The following is a 27523-nucleotide window of genomic DNA, read 5'->3' as shown; positions in this document are numbered from 1 at the left end:
ATAATATCTCTAAGTGAGGTATTCCTTCCTATACTTTTAAAGGTACATTAATACACAATATTTGGCCATGCCCTCTGGTTGCTGTTAAATATTCTTGATATGGTAAACCAGGCTCTAGGAAGGGAGTTTAGGTTTAAAGATGCTAAGGTGTTGTTAAATTCCAAATTTTGGAATATAATTTATCTATTTAAGAAGAACTTTGGATCTATCATGCCTGAATTGTTCCAAAAAACATTGTTAGATGTTCTTGCTACATGGTACAGCTGTGTACCATGTAGCAAAGATTACCATGACAAAATGCATGAGCTCTAAGCTTTTGAACTGGCTCTTCATCAGTGTAAAGCAAAGACTAGAAAACCTATCACCTTATATTGCTTTCATACACTTACACATACTGTAAACAGTATGATCTGCAAAGTTGGCTTACATAGCTGGTGTGGGTCTTCCGGGCTGTGTGGCCGTGTTCTGGAAGTTTTGTTTCCTAATGTTTCGCCAGCACCTGTGACCAGCATCTTCAGAGTGCAGGAGCACAGACAGGAGCAGTTCTCTCTGTGCCCAGGGTGATGTGACCCTTTTGTGCGTATTTATAGAGATCTGAGGGGGGGGGAAGGGGGGATTGGGGGTGTGTGTGGGGGGTTGAGTTACTGAGTGGCTGCTTGTTTTGGTGTCAGCATCTGTGTGTATCTTCCTGGGGATTAGGCAGGTTTTTTCTTCTATTGAATTGTTAACGAGGGGCTGCTGGGGGTGATTAGCAAGTTCATTGTGTGAACTGTTCACATGTCCTGGTGGTTGAGCTGAGTTCGTTGACCTTTTGCAGGCTGTATTTTTCAGGATTGGTAGCCAGGTTTTGTTGATTTTTAGACTCTCCTCTTTTTTATTGAAACTGTGCTGGTGTTTGTGAATCTCAATGGCTTCCCGGTATAGCCTGGTATAGTGGCTGTTGGTGTTGTCCAGTATCTCTGTGTTTTCAAATAGGATTTTGTGTCCAGTGTGCTTGAGAGCATGTTCAGCTACTGCAGATTTTTCTGGTTGCTGTAGTCTGCAGTGCCTTTCGTGTTCTTTTATCCTGGTATGGATGCTGCGTTTTGTGGTCCCGATGTATACTTGCCCGCAACTGCATGGTATGCAGTATACTCCTGCAGCGGTGAGGGGATCCCTTTTGTCTTTTGCTGATTTTAGCACTTCTTGTATTTTTCTGGTGGGTCTGAAAACAGATGAATACAAAGACAAAGTTAGAGAACTACTAGACCCCACCACATACAGAAAACTAAAACGGGATCCGACCAGCAAAATCATGAAACAAACCAACACCCTGACGAGGAGCTCCTCCCTTCACCCCAACGTACTTCAACGCATATGCAAGACAGAAGCCCTTACACCCAGACTATACGGACTCCCCAAGATCCACAAAGACTCGATCCCACTCAGATCCATCGTAAGTGCCATTGGCTCCCCGACATATGAATTATCCAAACATCTGGCCACCCTTCTACAGACCCACGTTGGACAGACTCCAGCCCACATCAGAGACTCAGGACATTTCATCGACAAAATCAGCACCCTGAAACTCAACCCCACGGACAAACTGGTCAGCTTTGACGTGGTCTCCCTGTTCACCAAGGTACCAGTGAGGGACACCCTGGCACTCATCAAACAGATCTTCCCAGAAGACATAACAGCCTTATTTCAGCACTGCCTAACAACCAGTTACTTCCTATGGGATAATGAGTACTATGAACAGATGGACGGTGTCGCCATGGGAAGCCCCCTGAGCCCAGTCGTAGCAAATTTCTACATGGAACATTTTGAAAAACGGGCTTTAGAAACCGCACCCGTTACCCCAACAGTCTGGTTCCGATTTGTGGATGACACCTTTGCAATTTGGAGTCAGGATGAAGAAGACCTAGAGAAGTTCCTGAACCACCTAAACAGCGTCCACCCCAATATACAATTCACCATGGAAAAGAAGTGGACGGCCAACTTCCATTTCTAGACACGTTGGTCATACGCAAACCAGACCTCAAATTAGGACACAAAGTCTACAGAAAACCCACCCACACAGACCGGTACCTACACAAAAACTCCAACCACCACCCACGTCAGAAAAGAGGCATTATCAAAACCCTCATGGATCGTGCCAATCGGATCTGCGAAACCCAATTCCTAAACTCTGAACTTAACCACCTTAATTGGGTCCTACAAGCGAATGGCTACTCCAAAAATGAAATAAAAAGAGCCATCAAACCAAGAAAGCAACATGCGACTGAAGAAGAAAAACAGCGACCCACCAACAAAGTATTTCTGCCCTATATCAAAGGGGTCACAGACTGCATGGGAAAACTGATGGAAAAACACAATTTCCAAACAATCTTCAGACCCACCAGAAAAATACAAGAAGTGCTAAAATCAGCAAAAGACAAAAGGGATCCCCTCACCGCCGCAGGAGTATACCACATACCATGCAGTTGCAGGCAAGTATACATCGGGACCACAAAACGCAGCATCCATACCAGGATAAAAGAACACGAAAGGCACTGCAGACTACAGCAACCAGAAAAATCTGCAGTAGCTGAACATGCTCTCAAGCACACTGGACACAAAATCCTATTTGAAAACACAGAGATACTGGACAACACCAACAGCCACTATACCAGGCTATACCGGGAAGCCATTGAGATTCACAAACACCAGCACAGTTTCAATAAAAAAGAGGAGAGTCTAAAAATCAACAAAACCTGGCTACCAATCCTGAAAAATACAGCCTGCAAAAGGTCAACGAACTCAGCTCAACCACCAGGACATGTGAACAGTTCACACAATGAACTTGCTAATCACCCCCAGCAGCCCCTCGTTAACAATTCAATAGAAGAAAAACCCTGCCTAATCCCCCGGAAGATACATCCAGATGCTGACACCAAAACAAGCAGCCACTCAGTAACCCAACCTCCCCCACCCCCCAATCCCCCCCTTCCCCCCCCTCAGATCTCTATAAATACGCACAAAAGGGTCACATCACCCTGGGCACAGAGAGAACTGCTCCTGTCTGTGCTCCTGCACTCTGAAGATGCCGGTCACAGGTGCTGGCGAAACGTTAGGAAACAAAACTTCCAGAACACGGCCACACAGCCCGGAAGACCCACACCAGCCATCGTATGCCGGCCGTGAAAGCCTTCGACAATACATTGGCTTACATAAATAAATAAAAGTGAAAGTATTTTAGGAAGCCAAATTTTCAGCAACCACATTTGGGAAGAAATACCTGGTGTATGGTTCTATTATCATGATTAGCAAGATTGTTTACTGATAAGTGACTGTGGCTCAGATTTGTTCATCATCTTTCCAAAAGTAAGTCACTTCAATTACAATTTTACCATAAAGTCTGTGAATTAAAATCTTGCATGTGCACTGAAGCTTTTCAGCCTTCTCCCTTATTTTCTTAGGTCCTTGGATATCCTTTCCAAAAGCCAGCAAATTCACATCTACTATGACTTTTGTCATGCTTTAGGTATACATGCCAGGTTCTTGAGCAATTTGGCCAATATGTCACCATCGTTCTTATAATAACGGTGGCTGTCAATATATTTGTTTACCAAGTTTATACAGTACCTTACCTGAGTGCTTCTCCACACATCTGATTGCAAGTTGAATATATGAAAATGGGAATACTGGATAATTTGAGCTATCCTTGACAAGATTTAGCATACTTCCATAGGTCCGCTTAACTTTGTAATAGTTCATTAGACATAGTTTTGCTTCCTTGATTTGCATTCAGTGTCCTTGCTTTGAATGATAATAACCACATGACTTCATCTTTATTTTAAGCTGACTTTTGTATTTTTTATAATAGTTGATTTGAGAGATTTTTTTTATCCATTGGGCAGTTCTCCAGAAATACATCTTGTTTGAGAGATAGATACTACATATGCTGCAGAAAGTGGTAATGTCATAATGCTGAGTAGTAGGATGAATATAGTTAATATTTGCTCACCCTTTTTTTTACCAGACAAACTTTTCCCATTTTCTTCCGAGTGATGATGACTCAGCTAGAGGCTTCAGTAAGAAGCATTTCTGCTGGAAAATCATCAGATTCAAGTGAGGTAATGTGACAAAACAGAACTTAGGGTTTCTAGCAGGGAATCTGCATGCCATGAATATGTATTCTTTTTACATGTTTCACAGAGATGATTTGGTGTTGAAAGACAGAAAATACCTACCTGAATTTTGAATAACAAGGAACATATGTAGCATCAGTAATTGTGAACTGGCATGCATAAAAACCTGGTGATGACTTGGAAGTACTTGTTGGGAATTGTTCAAGTCCTTATCTGTGTATTTATAGAAAACATAATTACTTAAATATATTATTCACAATAGATAGTAACCTCATATGGACATCACTATACTGTGATAGAATGTAAAATGACTAAGGCTGAGATTGTCAGAGTCAAGGAGCTAAAAGTTCAGCCTAGTGTCTAAATCGAGCCAAACTATATGGATTTTGTAAAAAGCCAATATTTCTGAAGCTGTTTTTTTCAGTAAATGGTACCCATATATACCTCTCTTAGTGCTGTATTCTACCTGGCTTTTTAAATGACTCTTCTAATTAAAATAGATAATAAATTAGGAGCCAGAATTCTGCAGAGTAAAGCATCAGTCATTTTCATATGCAATATTTTTGAGTCTCATAGGCATTATTCGGGAAATATAAACAATGAGTAGCTGCAGTCCCACGCTTTGTTGAAAACATACTGTATGCATCTCCCAGGAAGAAAGAGGAAAGCAACCTAGAGAGATAAAAAGGGTAGCAGAGTGTCTCCTTTCATTCTAATGCGAATGTGTTTTGTTTTTCTGTGAATATGCAAGCTTTCCCAAGGCAGCCATGTTGGGAGAATATACATCATCCCAAAAGACTACCTAATCTTGTAACAAACTGTACTTAAATTAAGCACAGTTTACTGCACACATGGCTAATAAATGAGTCATTTGCAACTCTTGGTCGTTCATCAGCCTGCATGGAACACAGGCTTTGCCCAGTTTCCTTTACTCCTAATAGCAGCAAGAATCAGTGAGCTTGTTAGAGGTTTCTCTTTTTCTGTTGCTCTCAGGCTACCTATCTTGGGTTGGCTATAAATACTTGACTTGGCAGAAGACTCACAGATATAATGATGATGATGAAGATGATGATAAGACCACTTGAACACCATTGGCATTGACAAAATCACCATCAGTCAATTGCAAAAGGCAGCTTTACTTGGAACAACTTATATCCTGCGATGATACCTTTAACACCATCAAACAACATCTACCTATCCCAGGTCCTTGGGAAGGATCCGATAGCTGGATAAAAATGCCAAATCCAGACTAAACATCTGGCTGACTGTGCAACCAACCATAATAATAAAAAATCTGGATAGTGGACATTGCAATACCTGGAGACAGCAGAACAGAAGAGAAAGAACTGGAGAAAATCACAAAATACAAAGATCTGCAAATAGAAATAGAATGACTGTAGCAAAAGAAAGCAAAGATAGTACCAATAACAATAGGCGCTTTCGGCGCAATCCCAAAACATCTGGAGAACCACTTAAATACCATCGGCATTGACAAAATCATCATCAGTCAATTGCAAAAGGCAGCTTTACTTGGAACAGCTTACATTCTGTGACGATACTTTTAGTATTATTAAACAACATCTGCCTATGCCAGGTCCTTGGGAATGACTCACTAGGTGGACAAAAATGCCAAATCCTGTAAACATCTGGCTGACTATGTGACCAACCATAATAAATAATGGTTATATGCCGCCCAACTCCCAGTGACTCTGGGCAGTTTACAAATTGTTAAAAACATTTAAAAATAACACAAAACAAAGGAACGGAGATGGCAGAGAAAATAAATCTGGATAGGAACAAGGAAAAGAATGAAAAGGGACATTAATTGTCTTTGCTAAAGGCCTGGGCAAAGAGCCAAGTCTTCAGGGCCATTCAAAATACCATTAAGGGGGGGGGGTTCCAATCTTGGGAACCTCATTCCAGAGGGCAGGTGCTACTAAAGAGAAGGCATGCTTCTGGGTTTCCAATAGGCATTGTTTAATTAATGAAACTCAGAGCACACCAACCTTGCCAGATCAAACCAGCTGGGCAGATACTATGGGAGATAAAATTTTTATCTACAACCCTCAAGAGTTGATTGCCCAGGGACTTCTCAAGGGCTTAAACTCAAAGCTGCTTCTTCCCACCTTTCCAAATTAACAGATACTTGGCACAGGGCATTTAGTGGCAAGTCAGGCGGTTGGGGTATGTTTCTATAACAACCATTTGTAGCCTGGGAACTGCTGGTTTCCACTGCCCCAGCCTCAAACATACACTTGCCTTTCTTCAGCAATCTTCCCTGAATAAAGATCACTGGATAGGAACCAGGTGGAAGTTCTGCCACATACAAGTGAACCCGGCTATATGTGTTTGTATGTGAAAAAGTGGGATGGCAGGAAATACAACTTGGAGTCCTGCCTATTTCATAGTTTCTGCATGACTGTAGAATTTGGAACTAACAGACTAATGTTACAGTAAAACCCAAGTGTATTGCACCATTTGCGGGGGAGAGCATATGTTGCTCCCCAATGTCTTTAAAATCAGACTTCATGACAATTTATATCAGTCAATTTATGTCATTTTTGTAATGATATAATTATGTATATGATGAAATGTATGTCATTTGTGTAATGATGTCGATATATAAATTCACGTAAATTAGCTTAAATATATGTGACTCATCTGAACTACTTTCAATTTAGTGGACTTAGCCATTATTTCCAGGGAATTTCCAAATGGAAATTTTGTCTGTTGCATTCAGTTTACTAAGTGTGTGTGTGTGTGGGGGGGCATTAAATCCAGATTTTGCTGTTGAAAATGGAAGGATTTTCACTGTTCCTGCATCAACCCCAGAGGGAAGGAAATGTGTGAAAGCCCACAAAATTCCTTCTCTGATGCATTTTACAGATAGTTTATATTCTATATAGAAGTTATTGAAAACAAAAACTGCACCAGAACTCTGTATAAGTTTTAGCACAAAATTGGAGTTGTCCTATGCTTTCAACACCATTCAAATTTGTTTAGTGTAATCCTGTTGAGTTCATTGGGCCTTATTCCAGGATAGGTATGTACACATTTGCAGTCTTAATCTATCAATTTAAGTTCGCATATTAGTAAGTCTTATGGATCACAATTCTGAGTTAACAAGAATATTCTATTTTCAATCTAAAATTGTGGGTTTTTTGGAAAGAAATCTGGATTTGGTGTGCAAACTATCAATTTTCTCTAATAGAAAAAAAAGAGAAATTAAATATAGCCTTGCAATAGCAACATGAAGTAAGAAAAATACATCTGTAACATTCATATGAAGTTGAGAGATGAAAGTTAATAGTTCCATAAATAGGGCAAGTGAGTTGCAATATATTGAAATCCTTTCTGTCTTAGTTGCAGAATAATACCCAAATAATGTCATTTTCTCTGCATTCCATAGATTGAATTAGAGAAGTTGTTACACTGGAACATGGCTGTGCGTGATTTCCACATCCTTGTTAACTTGGTCAAGGTGGGTAACATTTACATTAATGTTCCTTGTGTATGAAACCATAATGGCATTTTGTCTGTGGATATCTTCACTATAGATTACACAGATTTAAATACACTGACTTGATTTTGTAGACCCAGTGAATTGTGTTGAAATTTTCTTTTTATTCTGAATACATTACTCTTCTACCAAGTTTAATGGCATCCTATTGTAAAGGCACAAGAAATAATCTAATATTCTGATGTGCCTTGTTTTAGCAAGGCAGATCACATGCAAGAAAGAACATAGATCCTGCAAGATTTAAGTACTGTAAGAGATTTCAACCATATGTATTTATATATTCACTGAAATTTGTGTCAGTGGATCCCATCTGTGATGTGAGTGATCCTGGAAGCAACATATTGCTGACTTTCAGTCTAGACAATTGGAATTACTTTGCATATCACAGTCTCTTTTTTAAAACTATCCATGTTCTTTGCCTGTATTAAATTCCTATTCTTAATTTTTTGTATAAAAAATTCTATTAAAGTAGTCAGTTCCTTACTTTGCCATTATCTAACAAACATAACATTCCCAATTTTGAAGAGATGCTTAGTTTGCAACTGTCTTCCCTTCCTTCCTTCCCCCACTGCCAATATGTCACACGCACACGTCTGTTTGCAGAGGGGGAACTCTCCAGTTTTGGTTTCAGTGGGATTTGGCAGCCCTTCTCATGTCACAGTGGGGATTGCATTCTCAGATCAGATTTAGGGTAAAAAAATTCTTCTGTGCTATCCTGTAGTTAGTTAGGGTAACTTTTGAGAAGTTTGAGAGCATATACAGATAGTATGGGTGAGCCCATTTTGTGGTTAGTTGGAGTGTTTATGAGTGTTCTCAGCTGCTATTTTTTTGTTATTTCTGTTGTTTTTATAGTTTTTACTCTGTTTTAATGCTTAGCCACCCAGAGTCATGTATATGAGATGGGCAGCCTATTAAATAAATGAATAGCCACCTTTCTTTCAAGTAAATACTGTGGTATCAGTGTGATATCTAGGAAGGAATGTGGTGATCTGTTCTGTTCGTGCTCTGCAGTAGTATTTGTATTTTTTAACTAGCACTATATTATCTTATACTTGTTATGCAAGAGGTTTTTTCCCCTCTTTTTCCAAACAGGTATTTGACAGCCGCCCTGTACTCAGTGTTTGCTTGAAGGTGAGTGAGAATCACATGACAAGAGTCATGAAATTTAGGAAAATTTTAACTATTTTTATATCAGCTTCCTCCCATATACAGCTGCTCTGAGTATAGATGTCCACGGCGTCTTCATGTCAGTGTTTTTGGGATAACCTTTCACACCAGCATATTTCCCTAGGAGAAAGCTGGATTTCAGAGGTAGAGGATCATAACTGCTGTTGAGGGGAAAGCATTGTGACTGCCTTCAATGCTGAAAAGCTGCAGCCACTTTAGGACTTCCAAAAGCTTCCATTCTGAGAAATCCACTTGACTCTGTACCTTATTGATATCAATACAGGTAGTCCTCATTTAGCGACTGCAATTGGTTCTGAGCGGTGCTTACAACTTTACTTTAGCTTTCCTTAGGAAGCAGACAAAAACATCAGTGTGAAACTGATTAGGGTCTTGTCAGCTTCACACAGCAGCTGCTAGCCAGCCTGAGGGTTCTAATCAACTAATTAAGATCACAGCTGAGTTTTTTAACTTGCTGTTAGCATTTTTTAGGGATGCTCTGCACTGTGGAGAAAAGCAGCTCAGGAAGAGATTGCTTGTTTAGGTAACTTCCCCTCTGCAAGTGGGGGAAAAAGAAAAAAAATGGGTCAGGCACAGGACATGATACTGTGCTTACTGACTGTAATGGCAAACTTGTGACTGAGAGAAAGATGCTGCAAAGATTGTAAGTGCACTCATTGATCACAAAGTTACTTTTTCATCACCATCATAATTGTGAACAGTCGCTGTCTGAGGCAATTGCTAAACAAGGACTACCTGTAACTATTATGAAAAGGAGGAGGCAGTGTGGATTATTTAACAATAGATGCTGATTATGTGAAATTTGGGTTATGGGTACAAGGGGTTTGCATATCACTGCCTGAAATTACTGCCCAGGCCCTGAACCTGCTCAGTCTCTCCAACGTATACCATCTGAGTACACGAAGATTGCAAAGCAGAAAACTGCTGACTGCAGTGTAAACTTTGGGTAGGATTCAGTAAACCTTTTTAGTCAGCAACATGAGAGGGTGAAATGATAGTCTCTCTGGTTTTGCTGCCTTGTGTACATCGAAAATCTGCTCCAGAAGGTGGAGGGGGATATTAGTGGGTATATGGGAGGGAGGAGAGAAGGTAGAAGTCCCACTTGCATTGCAATGGCTTCCATCCTAAATATCTGGTTTCATTGTCAGACTGTAAGGGGAGCAACTACTTCGGAATTATTCTGGAAGCGACACTAGGAAACTCTAATACTCTGCATCTCCAGAAAATTTATTTTCCAACATGACTAGTACGCATCCTGGATTTGCTGAGGAAGAGCTCATTTAAATAAATGTGATGATGATAACAACTTTTAAGAAATTAAATCATTTAAAATTTAAACATGCACAGTGAGTACTTGAATGCTGTGATTTATGACTGGTTTACAACTCAGGTTAGAACACTTACCCATTTTTGTGAGAATTGGCCACATTTGCTGACATTTTGTGTTTTTGTTTTACCCAGTATGGTCGCCTGTTTATAGAGACATTTTTGAAGTTTGGCATGCCCCTCTTGGACTACAGCTTTAAAAAGCACAGGGTAAGGTGTCAGGGATGGGGCTGTTTCTGGATTGACTGAGAGTGTTTTGAGCTGCTTATATCTGTTCTTTCCAAGTCTGTACTGCAGTGACTTTCTGCAGAAAATTAGAGAAAAGGAAATGTTTCGCATAATTGAGTAACTGGAAAACTGAATGGTAAGGACTTTGAAACAAGAGATTTTTCTTGCAAATCTGGCAAGACTCAAAACAAGCACATGTAGTTAGATAATATCTTATTAAATTAGTGCTATATCATATGTTATTTTTTTTTAAAATGTGCATATTAGATATTTCAGATGTCCATGTGTCAATTTACATGTATTATATCGATGACCTTTTTTTAGCCACCAGCATCATGTACAAGTGGGCGGCCATTGAAACTGAAATTGTAAAATAAATAAGTTCTTGTAAAAGACCCAATTTGGTACAATGGTTAAGGGACCAGGCTAGAAACCTGGTAAGGTAAGATAAGATAAGACAAAGTAAGGTAATACCTTAGAGAAGTCAGTCTAGTGCAGTGGTTAAGGCACCAGGCTAGAAACTGAGAGACCATGACTTCTAGTCCTGCCTTAGGCACAAAGCCAGCTGGGAGACCTTGGGCCAGTCACTCTCTCTCAGCCCTAAGAAGGAGACAAGGGCAAACCACTTCCAAAATACCTTGCCAAGAAAACTGCAGAGACTAGTCTAGGCAGTCGTCAGGAGTCCAAAACTGACTCAAAAGCACACACACACACAAAAGATTGACTTACCACTCAGTTTTTACAAAGGAGAAGATGCCCTCAAGTTGACTTCAACACATCCGTGCACTTTTTTTTAATAACGGTACAGAAGTGGTTTGCCACTGCCTTTTTTAGCAAGGACGACTGATGCCCCTTTCTTCTTTTATGATTTTTGTATTGTTTTTTGCCCTGAAATATTTTTAACAATTGTAAACCGCCCAGAGTTGCTAGGGTCGGGTGGCATATAAATTTAATATATTATTATTGTTGGTTGCATAATCAGCCAGTTGTTTAGATTGGATCTGGCATTTTTATCCACCTATTGGGTCCTTCCCAAGGACCTGGAATAGCAGATGTTGTTGTTTGATGGTGTTAAAGGAATTGTTGCAGGATGTAAGCTGTTCCAAGTAAGCCTGCCTTTTGTAATTGACTGATGGTGGTTTTGTCAATGCCGATGGTCTTCAAGGGGTGCTCTAGATGTTTTGGGATTGTACTCAAGAGGCTTATTATTATTATTATTATTATTATTATTATTATTATTATTTGGTGTTTTGACTTTGTGATCCAGTTTATGCCCTTGGAATTTGCTGGAGGTCTCATATACAAATGCTAAGCAGGCCTAACTCTGTTTTGCTTCTGAAGTATTCATTTAATGACATACCTGCCTTTAGGGTCATCTACTTTGTGAAGTGATTCTCAATGCTTCAGCATATTTTATTGAATGGACATACTAAAGAATAAACTATGATTTGTAAACCTCAGTAATTGAGATCACAAACCATCTTGTGCCACAAATATATACTGTAACTTTACACAACAAGATTTCAAATAAGTAGCCATTTTGCACAGGTTTCTAAATGGATTTCTTTGGGTTTGCAGGAGGATGTGCAGAGTTTGTTGAAAACCTTGCAACTGAGCACGAGACAACTTCACCATATGTGTGGCCACTCCAAGGTAAAGAAAACTACAACTACAGTGCTAGTGAACTCCGGTTATTTTAGTTTCTCTATTTCTAGCAAGTTAGCACACTCTTCTTATTTTATTCATCCTTTGTAAAGGAGCAGTGAAAAAGTATTTTTTGGAAATCCCCAATTCCGGACCATGCATAATAATGAGAATAAGGCTAACATTATTTAGGCTAATATGCTGTAAAACTGTTGTTTATCTGCGTTTTAATATTGCTGGTTCTGTTACTATAAACACACTTTATCATAATATTATAAATATTAATATCCTGATTTTTTTCCAGTCTAATTAGCAAATGCAAAGGCCACTGAGGAGACATGCCAAAGGCCACTTAGTGCATTCATAAAATAGGATTTGAACCCAATTTTTTTACATTCAAATCTAATATCCTTTTTCCGTAACAGTAATGATTATGTGCAATAAAAAGCCTGAAGAATAGGGTTCTTTCTTGGTTTGCACTTCTTTCCCATGTAGATTCATCAAGACACAGGACTCACCAGTCATGTACCTCTACTAAAGAAGTCCCTTGAGCTATTTGTATATCGAGTGAAAGCCATGCTGGCTCTCAATCATTGTCAGGAGGCTTTCTGGGTGGGCATCCTCAAAAATAGGGACCTGCAGGTAAGTGCCTGTGTGTCTTGTGAATGGCTCATTAGCTGGGTTTCACATGTGTTCAGTGGGCATTATTATTTGAAAAACTTGAAAATGAATTTTATTTTTTTATTTATGTATCAAATTTGTCACTGCCCATCTCGTAAAAAAGCGACTCTGGGCAGTTTACAGAAGAGACAAAATCAATTAAAATACACTATAAAAACAATCTTAATTATACATTCCAAGAATGATGGGAAATTGGCGAATAGCTCAGGGAGCACCATCAGGGCACTAACTGCTCCCAGGGACAATTAGAGTTCTTATCTTAATTGTCTGACCTCATGCAAAGGACTTGGAATTAAGCTTCAGAGAATCACTCGGATGTGCAAAAGGTTGCAGCTTATAGCAGATGACATTTAAATGAATTTACTGAGCAAGCTTTGGTACACAGAAAAAATGCCAAACTTAAAATAGTTTTCAAAAGATGAACAATAACTCTACTAAAATATAATTGTTACACTGACCTGGGCTCCCCATACAGGGCACAGAAGATATCATTACATCTTTCTTTCTTCTTCTCTAGCTTGTTTTTTTTTTAATAATTCTATTGAGGTTTTTAATAAACATAGTAAAATGAATACAAACTATACTAAAAGAAAAATAAAAGTGCAAAAAAAAAAGTTGAAAAGACAATAATAAAGAAGTGTCTTCCAACCTTCATCATACTGAGCATAAGCTAATATACTAACTTTGCACCCTCTTTTGAAATTAAAAAAAGAAAAACTCTTCTTCCCAGAGCCTAACTTGTATCTATTCGGAATCCAGAAATCATCATCTTTTCAATCCTAGTTCAGCAAAAAGTCCATTAGGAGTTATCAGAAATATCAAACAAGTAGTTTATCCCTGGTCAAATAGTCCAACTTCATATTCCTTCCTTTTGCTCTGCACAATCTTGATCTTTAAGTCATTCCTGTGGCATCACAGGATTTGATCTTTCATCACTCTTTGGTATTTAAAAGAAGTCTTCAAAGCTTTCACCAGCCTACTTTGTAAATCCCATAAAGAGGCATTGTCCAGGATTTCTTGTCACAGCTGTTCCATGTCCAGATCCTTTTCTTGATTTGTCTTTTGTATTCCTATTTTGATAATCTCAATTTTGTTGTCTTCCATGCCTTCAAACTCTATAATGTCTATACCAGGTAAAAGTTTTTTAAAAAAATTTTCTCATCAAAAAGTTTATCCATTGAAATCTGTATACTTTCTGAGATGTTAGTTATTAATATTTCAGCCCATGTTAAAAAAAACTCTTTAAAATAAGAAAAAGTTATAGCTGGCTTAGCCATTTTAGCTCTTTTCTGCCTGGTCCTTTAGTTCCCTCTAGTGTCCATTTGCAATCTTCATCAAGCCTCAGTTCCTAATATGGACTTAGTTCTGTTTCAGTTGTTTCCCACAAGTGTATTATTTAATTATATACTTGTTTGTCATATCTTAGAGCAAAAATAACCAATATTCCAAATCTCTAGTCTCCCAATCCATTTAAAACTTTCTTAAATCAAAATCTTTTTTTTTTCCTTTTTGCTTTTTGCCAATTGTGTATTATTTTAAATTCTTGAGACTATTTAAAATTTCTTAAATTCAAAGGTAAAACTCACCAGGTGTCAAATTGAGCTTGCCATTTTGAAGGTCTCTAATATCCATAAAGTGATTAAATTGAACATTTTCAAAAGTGATTAGAAAGTGAGTTTGACTGGCTTTATGTCCTTATGAAAGGCTCTGCTACTGCTGAGAGCAAAGATGTCATCTCCCTCAGCTCCTGGTGCTCAAACCTACGGTCTCCTCACAGGGGGCTGCCATTCAGAGCACTCATGGGAAATCTCTCGATCTCTCTTTCTCTGGAGAAATTCAATCAGTCTACTTGCTGGTCTTTCATTCTGCACAGTGGTCATCGTCTCTGCTCATTCACAGAGATGTCTTCAGTGAGCCATGACTCACACTGGAAGCCTCTAGCTTGTTTGTTAAGTAAAAAGGTAGCCCAATTGCTACGAACTGAATAACTGATCATATTTCCATGGAGATGATCAGAAATTGCTTCTTTCTTCCAATAAAAATATTTTTCAGAAAAGAATCCACTGAAACATCTTCTTCAAAAGAGAAGTTGTTTTTGTTTTGAGGGAAGTACACAAATGTAACTTTTAATATCTTAATGAACAGCAGATGCCATTAGTAGAATATAGCTCAAATATTATTTATAGAAAATATTTTTAACTCGGGCTTCCGGAGGAAGAAATGGTGGACTGAAGACAGCTCTGCAAAAAGCTAAGCCAATGACTGTCACGGAATGAAGAGCCACCAAGTAGACTGTTTTTTGATCATTCCTTTCCAGGCAAGGTGAGGACTTGAGATCCCCCACAAATGCTCCAGGCAGCTGCTTCTCGTGAAGAGACTGCAAGATAGTGATCTCCAGCAGGTTGAGATCTCTGGGGCATGAGAGAATAGCCATCTTGTTCAAACTGTGATTGACTCCTTTGAAAGGACACTTAAGTTTGCATACCTCCTTTTCTAATCTCATTTGGAAATTGTTTGTTAACTGCTTTTCAGCTCTTAGAAACATTTGGATCGACAAGTTTGATAGTACTGGGTGAGTTTCCTTCAATCCTTAGCGAAAGAAAGTTTTAACTACATGTTTAAGAACTTAACATTTTGGGGGGAATAAACAGCAAAAGGGCGATTAAAACTTTTATTTTGGAAAGTTACAAACAGACTAAGGGCCCAGATAAATTTGAAATAAGATTTTGGAATTAATTATAAAGAATCCTTGCCATGGGAAAATGCTTTTGTTTTGAATTTTTTGAAAAAACATAGTAAGATAAAATTTAAAAAATTGGACACTAGAGGGAACTAAAGATTACAGTTAAAGGAGAAGAACACATAAACTTACAATTTACAGAATGAAGCAAAATATTCTAACATTGGACATATTGAAGGATATTTTTGAACAATGGACTCAGAAGTCAATTTTAATAGTGTCAACAGAGACATCTGCCTCTATGGAGAGACTGCGTCTAAAAGATGTTATGGAAGAGATACCTGACAAGACTGAGACTGAGTTGAAAGTGGATTTACAAATGACAGGCTATAAGAACAACATGGAAAAAGATGTTACACTAGACATATAAAAGTAACTGGCTGATGTCTTAATAATTAAAAGGGATGTACAAACAATAAACCAAGAGAGTGATCTCGATAATTTTTCAGTATTGGATTTACAAAAGAGACTTGTTAAAGTTTTGAAGAATCTTGTGAGAAGGGACAAAGAAAAAATGAAAAGAAATCAAGTCCTACTACATTATTTGAATGGACTAAAGATTAAGATTGTTAGAAGTAAAAGAAGGAATATAAAGTTGGTTTATTTGATCATGGTTAAAATAAATATGTTGTTATCTCTGATAACCCTTAATGGAATTTTGCTGACACCAGGATTGAAATGACAATGCTTTATGGATATGTTTATACTGTAGATAAGAGATGGGTTAAGGGAAGAAGAGATCATTTGTTGTATTTTAAGAGGAGGTGATAAGTTACTAAAATTGTTTATACTTGTGATGAAGATAGGAAGTCACTTCTTTATATATTTTTTTCTTTACTATATTCTTACTTTTCTTACCCTTCTCTTTTTTTCTGGGCAGATGGTCATACTTTTCCCATCATTTAATTTTTTAAAAAAAAATGTCTGTGGTCTTAGTACAGCCTACAGACATCTATGGAAACAATGACAGATTCTCCTGCCCAAAAGAGAGGGGCATTTAGGCCATTACATAGTGCAAATGAGAGGAAGAAGCACAGAATTGAACGCTGAGTTTACTGTAGAGAAGACACTTTTGATATGCCATTGTCACTGGAATTATTTCATAATGGTTTCTTAGCTTTTCTACAATAAAATTGTTTATCAGTTGTTACTGGATTCTTGTGTGTTTTTTTTAACTGATTCCAGCAGTCTCCTGGGAAGAAGCTTGACAGTGCAAATTCTCCATGTATTTATTTTTAATTAAATGAAACCTAAATAAATGCAGGTAAGGCAGGGAGCCTGGGAGGTTGCAAGGAAGGCATCACCAAACATATTAACCGTTGAGGATCCAGGCAGTTCAAAATACAATATAAAAATATGATGAAAGGCAAATTATTAATCAATAACAGCTTGAAAAGCTACAGACAAATGGTAAAACAGCTTAAAATCCAAGATTCCTATGCAATGACAGCTAAAATGAATAGGCAGCTCAAATGATTATTTCAGAAATGGTCTTTACAGAGCAACGTAAGGACATCAGAAAAAGAAAGGTGAGCTCCAGAGTTCTAGAGTATGGTTGGCTGGGGAATTCTGGGAGTTGAAGTCCACACGTCTTCAAGTTGGCAGGGTTGAGAAACACTGGCCTAGATGCATTCCCATCTAACCTGCAATGATGGGATGAATGGGAAAGCTTCTCTAAAACCTCTTAATATAGGAAAAAAATACTAAGCTATATAGAGCTTAGGCAGATCAATCCTAAATCAAAATTGGAGACTTCCTGTGTACAATTCCTATCCTTTAGGAATGGCAGACCAAATTAAGGAGAATCTTTTGCTACCCTTCCTGTTTTCTTGTTTTTGTTGTTGCTTTTAAATCATTAAGAGGAAGCAAGTAGCTGATCTAAATCTTACCATTTGTACATTGTCCAGCATACATTAAAGGGATGGATTTTGATTCTTTCAGGTTGAAAGACAGGGCAGCCTACATTCAACCCATCTTCACACTGTTATGGAGACTCTTTTCTGAACTGCATCATGCTTCTTTAATCTGTTCTAGGGAGAAGAGATCCTTTCACAAGGATCACAAGTAACTGAAGCAGAAGAGACAGAGATTTCCACGCTCTCTAGAAAGGATCCTGGAGAGGTATTTATTTAGGGGCAGATTATTTGCTTGTGGTGGTGGCTCTATACTTTGCTTTTGGTAAAGACCAGCACTATTTTTTCCCAAAGAGGTGCAGGCTCTAGGGGAGTAGGCAGTAAAATACAAGGAAAAAATTAACACAAGGATAGGCAAGACATTCCAAACTATTCCTTTCTGATATATGAACAAATGGCAGCAATGCTAATCTGTTTTAAAAAGTAACAAGTATATGAATGTGCAACTGAATTACAGTTTTTTTCCTCTGTTTTAATAGTTAGGTATCATGGTAGCCCTTGAGAAGTGACTACTAAGTTCATTGCTCACAAAACCCCCTGTATGGTCTTTTCTGTTAACCATATATTCTGCAGTCTTGGCTACTTCCACCACTTATTTCCTCACTTTTATTTGATAAAAAACTTAGTAGCAAACACATAGAGAGGGAAAGAAAAGTTATTAACTGCTATTTCTTGCCTTTTCTGCAAATGACTGACTTTATCTGTGCCTAGACAACTTCCAGTTCTACAAAATTGGCTGTACTGCCCACAGGGCAGGAGGCCTTCAGCTTACGTGAATAACAACAACACATTTTAGCAATGCATACTAAATAGCTTTTTAGCAGCTGATGCTTTACTGCCAGTATGGCAAGTACATCTTCAAACTTCAAGATACGGGTTGCTAATTAGGAACAATGCCTTTTGCTGCCTTATTCCTAATATTTAGGAAAAATCACTGGATTTTTCCTGAAACCTAGAATCTCTCATTCACTTAAATTCTTTTTTATATTGATCCTTTAAATACTTATACAAATTCCCTATTATTATTTAAAAATTAACAAAATACTGCTTATTGTAAAGGATATATTCACTATGATGTTAATTTATAAAAACAGAAAGAACTAGGAAAAAAATCTGACCACTGTCATTTTAGCAACATTTTTTTCTGAATTAAACGTCACTTCATAGGGTAGTGCTGAGCGATGATGCTCAGGAATAAAGATTTTGAAAGGATTACTCAATTTTTCCCTTTCAGAAGATGGGGAAAAAAGTGATGGTTCATCATTCAGATGATTCAAATCTTTTCTTTCATTTACAGAAATAAGACCGACCCTAATAATATTGATAGTCAACTGCAATTCCATTTGTAATTTATGGTGCAAGCATGATTAATTATTGCTTGGAGATTTCTGTCTAAAATTAGCTCCCAAGTTGGTCTAATTTGGACATATATGGAGTAAAACATCCAGTTAATTGAAATGTAAAGAATTAAAATTAATTGGAATGTAAGATATTAAGATTAAGCATGTCATCCAGTCTGTTTGTCTGGGATTGGAGAATTTAGATATTATTTGTATTCCCTACTCTTCATTGTTTAAACATTTGGCATTTTCCGCTCCCCAGGCAGTTGAGGAAAAGGAAGATTCACAGTCTGAAGGTAGAACGGACACCAATGATAGTGATGAAGACAGCTCTGATTAGAATGGGCTATAATTCTGGGTTGGCTTAGATTATTGGAACTTAGAAAATGAAACAGTAATGTTGAACATGTTCTGTATATCACGTGCCTCTATATCCCAGGAAGTTTATAACTGGGATCCAGACAATATTAAAATAAAATTGATGGGCCAAGGACAGTATTATTTGTTTGTCTTTTAATACTCAACTCTCATTATTATTTTGAAAATGAATATATTGAGCACTTTTGTCTCCCCCCCTCATCCATCTCCCTTTTCTTACATCTCCATATCTTTTCCCATGAATATAAAAAAGCAAACATTACAAGTTTTGCTTGGAGTGCGAGAATTAAGATAACTTTCTTAGGAAAGCTTATTGATACCTTTCATGCATTTAACAATTGTGTCAGGAAATGAGCCCAGTCTTATTTAATAATTCATATGGTTGGATATAAAGCAGGAAATATGTTTATATTGACCAAATGTTGGTATCAAAAAAAAAACCCACCTGCCTCAGGTAAAAGACTGCTGTTCATATTTATTTCAGACCTCAAGAGAATATAAAACACAAAGTTGGGGGTTATAAAATAAAAATAGTGGGGTTTTTTAATATAATCTTATGATAGGATTAGAGTATCTTTTTTTATGAAAGCAAGTCCTGATTTCCATTCCTGTTTATTTTTTGATCACATACAAAGCAAACTTGTATGATCAAGCACAGTGAAATGTAGTGATTCTGACAGTCTCAGATTCTGGTTTTTTAATTAATATACTGTTACAAGGAGGCTCCTCCTTTAAGATACCATTTTATAAAAAATATTTAGGAAGATGGGTTAAAAGTGTTTTCTGTTACCTATTTCTCTTCTATGATTTAATGCTATTTTGTATAAATAGATAATTTTTATTTGGTGGCTTTGTGATACAGACAAGATTATTCTTGGTTTTTTCTTCCCAGTTAAACAGATATATTTTCTACCTATAACTGTTTCACTGCATTCGTTTAAAAAAAATATGAGGATTATATGCACATTTGTATAAATTGCTATTCACAGCATAGCGTTCCCCAGAAATACCCAGTATGTCCTACATGTAAGCCCTTCCATTTAAAAAAACTAGTTACCAGCATTTTTCTCTCCCAGTCCACTGAACTTTTTCCCCATCTGTTTTGCACATTTATCCTCACAATTCATGGAAATACGCTTCTATTCTGCATTTCATTTCTCCAATTGCTTATGTACTGCAGTGATCCCTATTTTATGTCAAATATAAATTAATAACTTTGGAATGTGCTTTGGAGACTATTATTTTGTGTGTGAATAGAGAACAAGTCATCATTTTTTTTCTGTATGGTAGCCTCTCAGATGCTTTGAAGAGTGCTTTTATATTCTGTCATCTTCTCAAGGCTAATAATGGCCAGTTCTCTCAATCTCTCTCCAAAGGACAAGCTTCCCACTCCCCAATCATCCTTGAGGGCATCCTTACTTGTACTTAAACTGTAGTGCCCAAGCTGGATACAGCTGTCAAGGCAGGGTGTGAACAATGCAGACTACACTGGAGCTATAGACTGTGGTAGTATAGAAATAAAATAAATAAAAACAATTTCCTGTGATTTGAGAACTATAGTGTAAATCAAATGATGTAGGCAGGGGTACCTTTGAAAATTAGCCTGAAGATAAATGAAGGTTTTTCCATGCTTAGAAGGAGCTGTTTGCCTTTTTGTAATATCTAAACTTCTCTGCAATTTCCTTCTCTTTCCAATTATCTCTTCTCCTCACTTCCTCTCCAACCAGTTTTGTTCTTCTCTTCCTTTTCCCAGTGAAGCTATACCTTCTTCATACCTCATTCTTATCCTCTTATTCTCTTCCAGTTATTTCTACTGAAAGTAAGATAATGTATGTATATTGTGTTTCTGTGAATGAGAGGTTTGTGTAAATTTTAATTCTATTACTAGAAAAGTATATTTTGTAGTACCCTGCCTTTTCATATAGACATTTACATACATGCATATGCAAGTAGGTGCATAACCCACATACCCCCACAGCAATGGATCTGCTTTCACTTTCTTTCTCACAAATGACAACCATCGTCAACAAATGCTGCAAAAATAGAATGTGTGGGCAAGTCTAGACACAGCTAGACCCTTACAGAGATATATACTAGCAGGTTTTATAATCAATACAAATACAAACATGGACCAAGAAATGTCAGGGTGCAGAACTTCTGTATTTAAAATTTATCAAGAAGTTTGATTATATTTATTTAGACTTAAATAGAACCAATAGCCTCATCTTCCCTTTCTATTCTTAAGGAATGAAGCAAAGTTCAGATCAGTGTCACAGCTGTTACTATGAATAATTATGGTATTTACTTTGCACATGATTAAATGTACAGAGAATATGCCAGCTGTCTCTGGCAGTACCTGGTCATTTGACCCCATTTTACATTTTCTCCTAATATGTCCTTGTACAGATGGTAATAATTTAAACATTTGTTTCCTATCCTCATGGTCCTTAATACCCCTAATACAGTATAGGAGACCCATTTGAAGGCCTTGCCTTGTGAGGTGACACAGGCTCAAGTTTCCACTTGATCATAAACCTTAGTAGGAAACGGACTCCCCCAGATGATTTCACTGGGCCGTCTTGGAAATATGATGGGGTGCTTTGAACTCCCAAAGGAAACCTGGGATAACCAATGTGGGAAAAGGTATTTTGTAACCAAAGAGTGGAAGACTCGTGGCCAGCCGTATTTTTGCAACCCAAATCTGGTGTTCCTAAGGTAAATAGCTTTTCGCTTCCATCTCGAAAGCGGAGGATGTTATAGGCTATATCATAAAAAATTCAAACAAAAATAAAGGAAGCCGGCTCCCACCGGAATGAAGCAACCTGAAAGGCCAAAGACAAGGGCAGGCACCCCAATCGGCGCATGACGTCAGCCCTGCAAGCCACTTCCGGGTTTCAGTTCCTCCGACGGGGCCGCTGCAGCCAATGGCGGCGCAGAAGGCAGGAGCCGCGCCGCGCATGCGTGTGAGTGGGAAAGGGGCTGCCCCTCTCGGCCTGCTTTTCGGAGCGTCGTGCGCGCGCAGGCGCCCTCCTCTATCGGTGGGAAGCGAAGCTGCTGCCAGGTGACTCGGCCATGTCGGTGCAGGAGGACCCGGTCCAGCGCGAGATCCACCAGGACTGGGCGAACCGCGAGTACATCGATGTGATCACCAGCTCCATTAAGAAGATCGCGGACTTCCTCAATTCCTTCGGTAGGAGTGGGCGCCGTCCCTCTCGTCCGGCGGGAGGGGCGAAGAAGGAGGCGGACCCTCTCCAAAGGGGCAGCTGGAGACGGGGGGAACCGGCGCGGCGGGGCGCGGCGGGGCGGGGGTCCGCGGCCGGCACTCACGGCGCTCTCCTCGCTCTCCAGACATGTCCTGCCGCTCCCGCCTGGCCACGCTCAACGAGAAGTTGACGGCGCTGGAGAGACGGATCGAATACATCGAGGCCCGGGTGAGCCATCTCCCCTGCGCGGCGGGAGAAGCTGCCGAGGGCGCTCGGCCCGCGAGCGCCTCTCTCCCGTGGGTCGCCTGGCACCCCCAGCCTCCGTCCCCGGGCTCCGGGCGGCTCTGTTTGGGGCAGCCTGGGCTGGAAGTGCCCGCTCGCTGCCCCTGGGGGCCGGGCAGAACCAAGCGAGGGCGGCTGCCTCTGGGTGGGTCATCGGGTTTTGTTCTGCCTCTCGGTGGATTTAAACGTAGTGACAAGTTTGTTCCGCCTTTTAAATGCGGGAACGTGACTTTCCTGTTACCGGGAAATCCCCTGGCTGAATATATAGTCAGAAGCATTTCATTGATGCAGCTTTCCTCAGCCATTGTGTTATTTGTTTCTTGCTTAGCTTTATGTCCCACCTTTTCTTAGGAGCTCAAGGAGATGTGCGTAGTGCTCCCTCCCACTTTTCCCATAACAGGCTGCACTGAGAGACAGTGGCCTAAAGTCATCCAAGGGCTGAGCTGAGGGTAAGCTTGACCCTGAGATACGATGGTGCCATTTCCAACACCCTTTGGGTTTTGTTATAGGAAAAGGTCTTGCAAGCCTAAAATATACATTTTTCTCTTTAAAGACCATGTGCCTTTCTAAGCAAACTTGAAACCAGTGCCTGAATTAGTTCTTATATGATACCCAAGCAGCTTCAGCAGTCATGTGCCTTTCCAAGCTTTGCTCATGTTTCTTAAAATACTATCTTTTCTTGCTTCCCAGTGGATACATAAGGTCTCTTCTGTTTCCCCAGAAATTATATTCCAATGTAAGCAAACTTTTTTTCCCTTGACAGGTAACAAAGGGTGAAACGTTGACATAGTGTGAAGCTGCCAAGGAGCCAACCTAGGGAAAAAAAAGTGCAGTTGTTTAGAAAGCTGATGATCAGACTTCAGGTTTCTTCATTACTTAACATGGATGGGAGTTAACCCATTTCTGCCCCTTGGGAAGCTGCACCCTCCATTTGGAGACTTTGTGTGGGTGATTCCAGCTGAAACAGCTAAATTGTACAAGAGCATGTTTAATTATGTGGTTTTATACAAGCAGATTCATGCAGTTCTTGTCCTATTGTGTCCCATGTACACGCAGAACTCTGGCTTCACGGCAATTAAATATTGATGGAACAAAATCTTAATTTCTGGGAACACAGTTTTATTATTACTATTAATAATTTTTGAAAATCTAAACAGATCAGGATGTTAGGACTATGCGTAGTTTGTGGCTGTTATGGCTCACTATTGCTGCTCCAAAATATCAAATAATCTATTTGAATAAATGTGCAGTATGTATAGGGTGGGGGTTGGGAGATCATGTGCCAAGGGAAGGGTGACTCAGTTTTCTAAGTATTTTGTATTCTTTAATGTAATTTGAGATGTCTTTTCCATTTGTGTTCAACAATAAAATCACTTCTGCTTATCGTGTCTGGACATTTTTTAGCTAATTTAGAATACACACACACACACGTGTGTGTGATACTGTCACAGAGTACTACTGAACCCTTATATCAGATTTGTGTGAAAGTAAAAGCCTTGGTTGATATTTCTAATTTCCCAATATATTCACATTTTATGGCTTTTTTATATTATGGTTCTTGTAGCATCTTGGAAATCTTTTGGGGTTCCTACCAATAATCAGATGAAGTTGGAACAAGAAATGTCTGGTTTTGATATAAAGAAGTGACATGTATCCTCAGATATGAAAGAAAGGACATCTTCCCTCCTCATCTTTGTCCCTCTTGAGATTTCACTAAAGTCTTCCACATACATCACTGGGCTGCATTTATGCAGTAATACCTGCCTACCACTACCAAAGTGAAATTTGGGAGCCAACTGACCTTTGGATGATGAGCACTATTATTAGTGGAAAGTGGAATATTAAGTTAGTAAAATCATTCTCAGGGCTAACCTGAAGAGAAAAAAAAGCATTAAAAAGTTGTTTTAGGCTGTTCATGTATGTCTCCTTATCTGGAAATAAGATCTGTTAAGCTAAATAGTAATAAGTTGATCTGTTAAAGGTTATACCACTAAGCTTTCCAATTTAGTGCAATTTTTAAAATGACAAATACAAATTGACACAAGAGCTCTCATTGGACATAAGGGAAACTCGCAACTATTGTCACCTGCTCATCAAGCAAGAGTCATGAGTCCAGGAGGACCCCCAGATTGCATACAGTGTCCATTTGGGGCAGTGCAACCCCATTCAGCACCAAAGATGGTAAAATCCTAGAACCAGAGGGGCTCAAAACCGAAAGCCACTCAGTCTTGCCAGGGTTCAGTTGAAGACTGTTGTTTCCCATCCAGACCCTCACAGTCTCCAGACACCAGGATAAGATGTCCACAACATCACTTAATTCAGCAGGAGTGGAGTTATACAATTGGGTAGCATTAGCATACTGATGATGCCTCACCCCATGGTGAGCTCACCCAGTGGTCTCATGTAGATGTTGAATAGGAGAGGAGAGAGCACTGCCCCCTGTGGCACCCCACATAGGGGCCAAGGGTGGGATCTCTCTTCTCCAATCACCATTGACTGGAATCGACCTTGGAGAAAGAAGGTAAACCAGCACAACACTGTGCCACCCACCCCCAATTCTCTGAGTCGATCCAGAGGGATTCCATGGTCAACAGTATTGAAAGCTGTCGAGAGGTCAAGTAAGGCAAGGATGCATGCATTGCTACCATCCTGTCCATGCCAGAGATCATCCAAAAGCATGGAGAGTCCATTTCCATTCCATACTTGGGTTAATCCTGACTGAAAAGGATCCAGATAATCCACTTCATGCAAGATTCTCTGAAGCTGTTGCACAATCACCTTCTCAATCACCTTCCCCAGAAGGGGGAGGTTAGATACTGGACGAAAATTGTCCAGTATCATGGGGCCCAGCAATGGCTTCTTGAGGGGGCAAACCAAGGCCTCCTTAAGAGGTAAAGGAACAGCCCCCTCACTCAAAGAAGAATTCACCACCGCTAGAACCTACTCACACGACAACTCCCAGGCCGCTTTCATAAGCTAGGAGGGGCATGGATCTAAGGAGCTCACAGTTCTAAGGACCCTGTCCACTTCCTCAGGTCTAACAGGTTGAAACCATTCCCAGATAACCAGGCAAGACTCCACCCTAGACACCTCCTCCAGAACTGCAGCAAGGCCAGAATCCAACTGCTAGTGAATCCTAGCAATTTTGTCTGACAGATGCTAAGCAAATTCCTCCACACCTCCCTGCAAAAGGATCCCTGGGCCCCCTTTACCTAAGAGGGCTCATGCCACCCAAAACAGAGCTGCGGGGAGACAATCTGCAGACACAATAAGGGTGGAGAAATACTGGTGCTCTGCCACCCTTGCTGCCACAAGATAGGCCTTAATAGGGGCTCTAACCTGTGTTTGGTCAAGTATGTCCTTAGTTGAGCGCCAGCGGTGCTCTAGACATCTCTCATTTCATCTCCCTCAACTCCTCCCTAAACCACAGAGAGTGACGGGATCCCCGAGAGGGAAGAGGTCGCATGGGTGTGTTCTGATCCAAAGCCTCAGCCACCCCCTTATTCCAAGCAGCAACCAAGGCTTCAGATGGACCGTACAGCAGACCAGCAGGGACAACCTCCAGTTCCCTCTGGAACCCATCTGGGTCCATCAGTCACCAGGGGCGGAGCAATCTAATAGCGGCACCAGAGAATCCCATGGAAATCAGAGCATGATCTGACCATGACAAGGGGGACACCATAAGCTCCCCCAATTGCAGATCACATAGCCACTGCTCTGACAGGAACATCAGATCCGGTGTGTGGCCACTGTCCCATGTGCGGCTCTGCATGACCTGGGATAGGTCCACAGCCATGAACTCCTGAGCCACCTTAGACCCCACTCCCAGGGAAGGCAGACTGAAGTCCCCCAAGATCATAAGACTGGGGAATTCCACTGTCAACCCGGAAATGGAATCAAGGAGCTCAGGCAGGGAAGCTGCTGTGCAGCAGGGAGGCTGGTACAACAGCAACAATCTCAACTGATCTCTAGAGCCCAACTTAATAAACAGGGCCTCACATCTGGTGACCTGCGGGGCAGTGCCCCTGAAAGCCGTAAGTGATTCTCAGATGACAATCACCACCCCACCACCCCTACCCCGGGTTCTCGGCTGGCGCCACATCTGAAACATGGCTGGGCATATCTCTGAAAGGGCCACCCCCCCCCCCGGGCCCAGCCAGGTCTCAGTAATATATGCCAAGTCGGCCCTCTCATCCATGATCAAATTACAGATGAAGGAGGGTTTATTACAGGGCAATCTGGCATTTAAGAGCAGCAGCTGGAAAGAGCATTCCCTTTGGTGGGAATGTGATAAAACAGATTTTTGGAAAAATGTATTTAAAGAAATGCCATACGGAGCTAAACAAATGATTCAATTCTCTCCACAGGTAGTATTGCTACCTAAATCTGATTGCCAGAATAAGAAATTGCAAAGTAAAAAACTGATTTTTTACTTACAATTGCTAAAGAATGGCAATATCTGGATAATATTTCAATGGATAGATGGGTGATGGCTAAATCTATAGGTTTACTTGAAAATGTCTGATAAAATACTTCCTATGAGAAGTCAAAGTAGTGAATCATTGTTTTATAGGAAATGGTGGAATTTAATACTTCATATAAGAAATAGGCATCCTGGAAACAGCTTGTATCAAAAATTATGAGCACATTAAAATGTAGCAGCACTATGTAAATTTCTGAAATTTAAGAAAAATTAAACAAAAAATATGGGGAGATATAAAAAATGTGGTTGGCATAAAACAGATTTAGCTATATTTACTTTTCTCATGCCTGTAAGAAAGGTTCTCAGAAGATAACTGGCAACAGCCTGAAAACATTGCTTTTGACTCTTGGAGATACCACTCACCATTTACAGAGCCTAAAATTCCCTCCAGCTCTCTTCTCAAGTCAGTAGGACATTTCCCCTGTTATACCTGCCAAATATTCTAGATTGTTTTGGGGAAAGAAGGGGTAGGAACATTTTGTTGCGTC

At 39.7% G+C, this 27523-nt stretch overlaps 3 protein-coding genes across 6 annotated transcripts in view; 2 read left to right on the top strand and 1 right to left on the bottom strand.

The window, feature by feature from the left end:
* Positions 1 to 19178, top strand: part of FANCD2 (FA complementation group D2) — a 54724-nt gene extending 35546 nt beyond the window's left edge. For 2 of the 3 annotated variants that reach the window (XM_088133983.1, XM_088133982.1), the window contains exons 37-44: positions 4004 to 4097; positions 7522 to 7593; positions 8725 to 8763; positions 10279 to 10353; positions 11950 to 12024; positions 12511 to 12657; positions 17471 to 17557; positions 18952 to 19178. In XM_088133983.1, coding sequence (XP_087990109.1) covers positions 4004 to 4097; positions 7522 to 7593; positions 8725 to 8763; positions 10279 to 10353; positions 11950 to 12024; positions 12511 to 12657; positions 17471 to 17557; positions 18952 to 19029 — 667 coding nt within the window. In that variant the 3' untranslated portion in view covers positions 19030 to 19178. Of the gene's footprint in view, positions 1 to 4003; positions 4098 to 7521; positions 7594 to 8724; positions 8764 to 10278; positions 10354 to 11949; positions 12025 to 12510; positions 12658 to 17470; positions 17558 to 18951 lie in introns of those variants that run through there. The other variant, XR_015794831.1, reaches the window with a different exon arrangement.
* On the bottom strand, positions 14 to 22026 carry LOC148216687 (uncharacterized). Its single transcript, XM_088133986.1, has 2 exons — positions 21890 to 22026; positions 14 to 1204 (listed from the first exon to the last, which is right to left on the bottom strand). Exons 1-2 carry the CDS (start codon positions 22024 to 22026, stop codon positions 424 to 426), a joined length of 918 nt encoding a protein of 305 aa, XP_087990112.1. The 3' UTR covers positions 14 to 423.
* Positions 22027 to 22048: 22 nt separating this feature from the next.
* Positions 22049 to 23935, top strand: BRK1 (BRICK1 subunit of SCAR/WAVE actin nucleating complex). 2 transcript variants are annotated; one of them, XM_088133987.1, is made up of 4 exons: positions 22049 to 22257; positions 22416 to 22498; positions 22904 to 23001; positions 23316 to 23935. In XM_088133987.1, exons 1-3 carry the CDS (start codon positions 22140 to 22142, stop codon positions 22997 to 22999), a joined length of 297 nt encoding a protein of 98 aa, XP_087990113.1. In that variant the 5' UTR covers positions 22049 to 22139; the 3' UTR covers positions 23000 to 23001; positions 23316 to 23935. The 2 variants fall into 2 exon arrangements, with proteins under 2 accessions (XP_087990113.1, XP_087990114.1); XM_088133988.1 differs by lacking the exon at positions 22904 to 23001 and having other exon boundaries at positions 22067 to 22257.
* Positions 23936 to 27523: the final 3588 nt, after the last annotated feature.

Source organism: Python bivittatus, unplaced genomic scaffold, assembly GCF_059951505.1.
Source record: "Python bivittatus isolate LINGU-HERP-01145 unplaced genomic scaffold, Pbiv_v1 ctg000080_np1212, whole genome shotgun sequence".
In the NCBI taxonomy this organism is placed as follows: domain Eukaryota; kingdom Metazoa; phylum Chordata; class Lepidosauria; order Squamata; family Pythonidae; genus Python; species Python bivittatus.
This window is presented reverse-complemented; position numbering and strand designations above follow the sequence as displayed.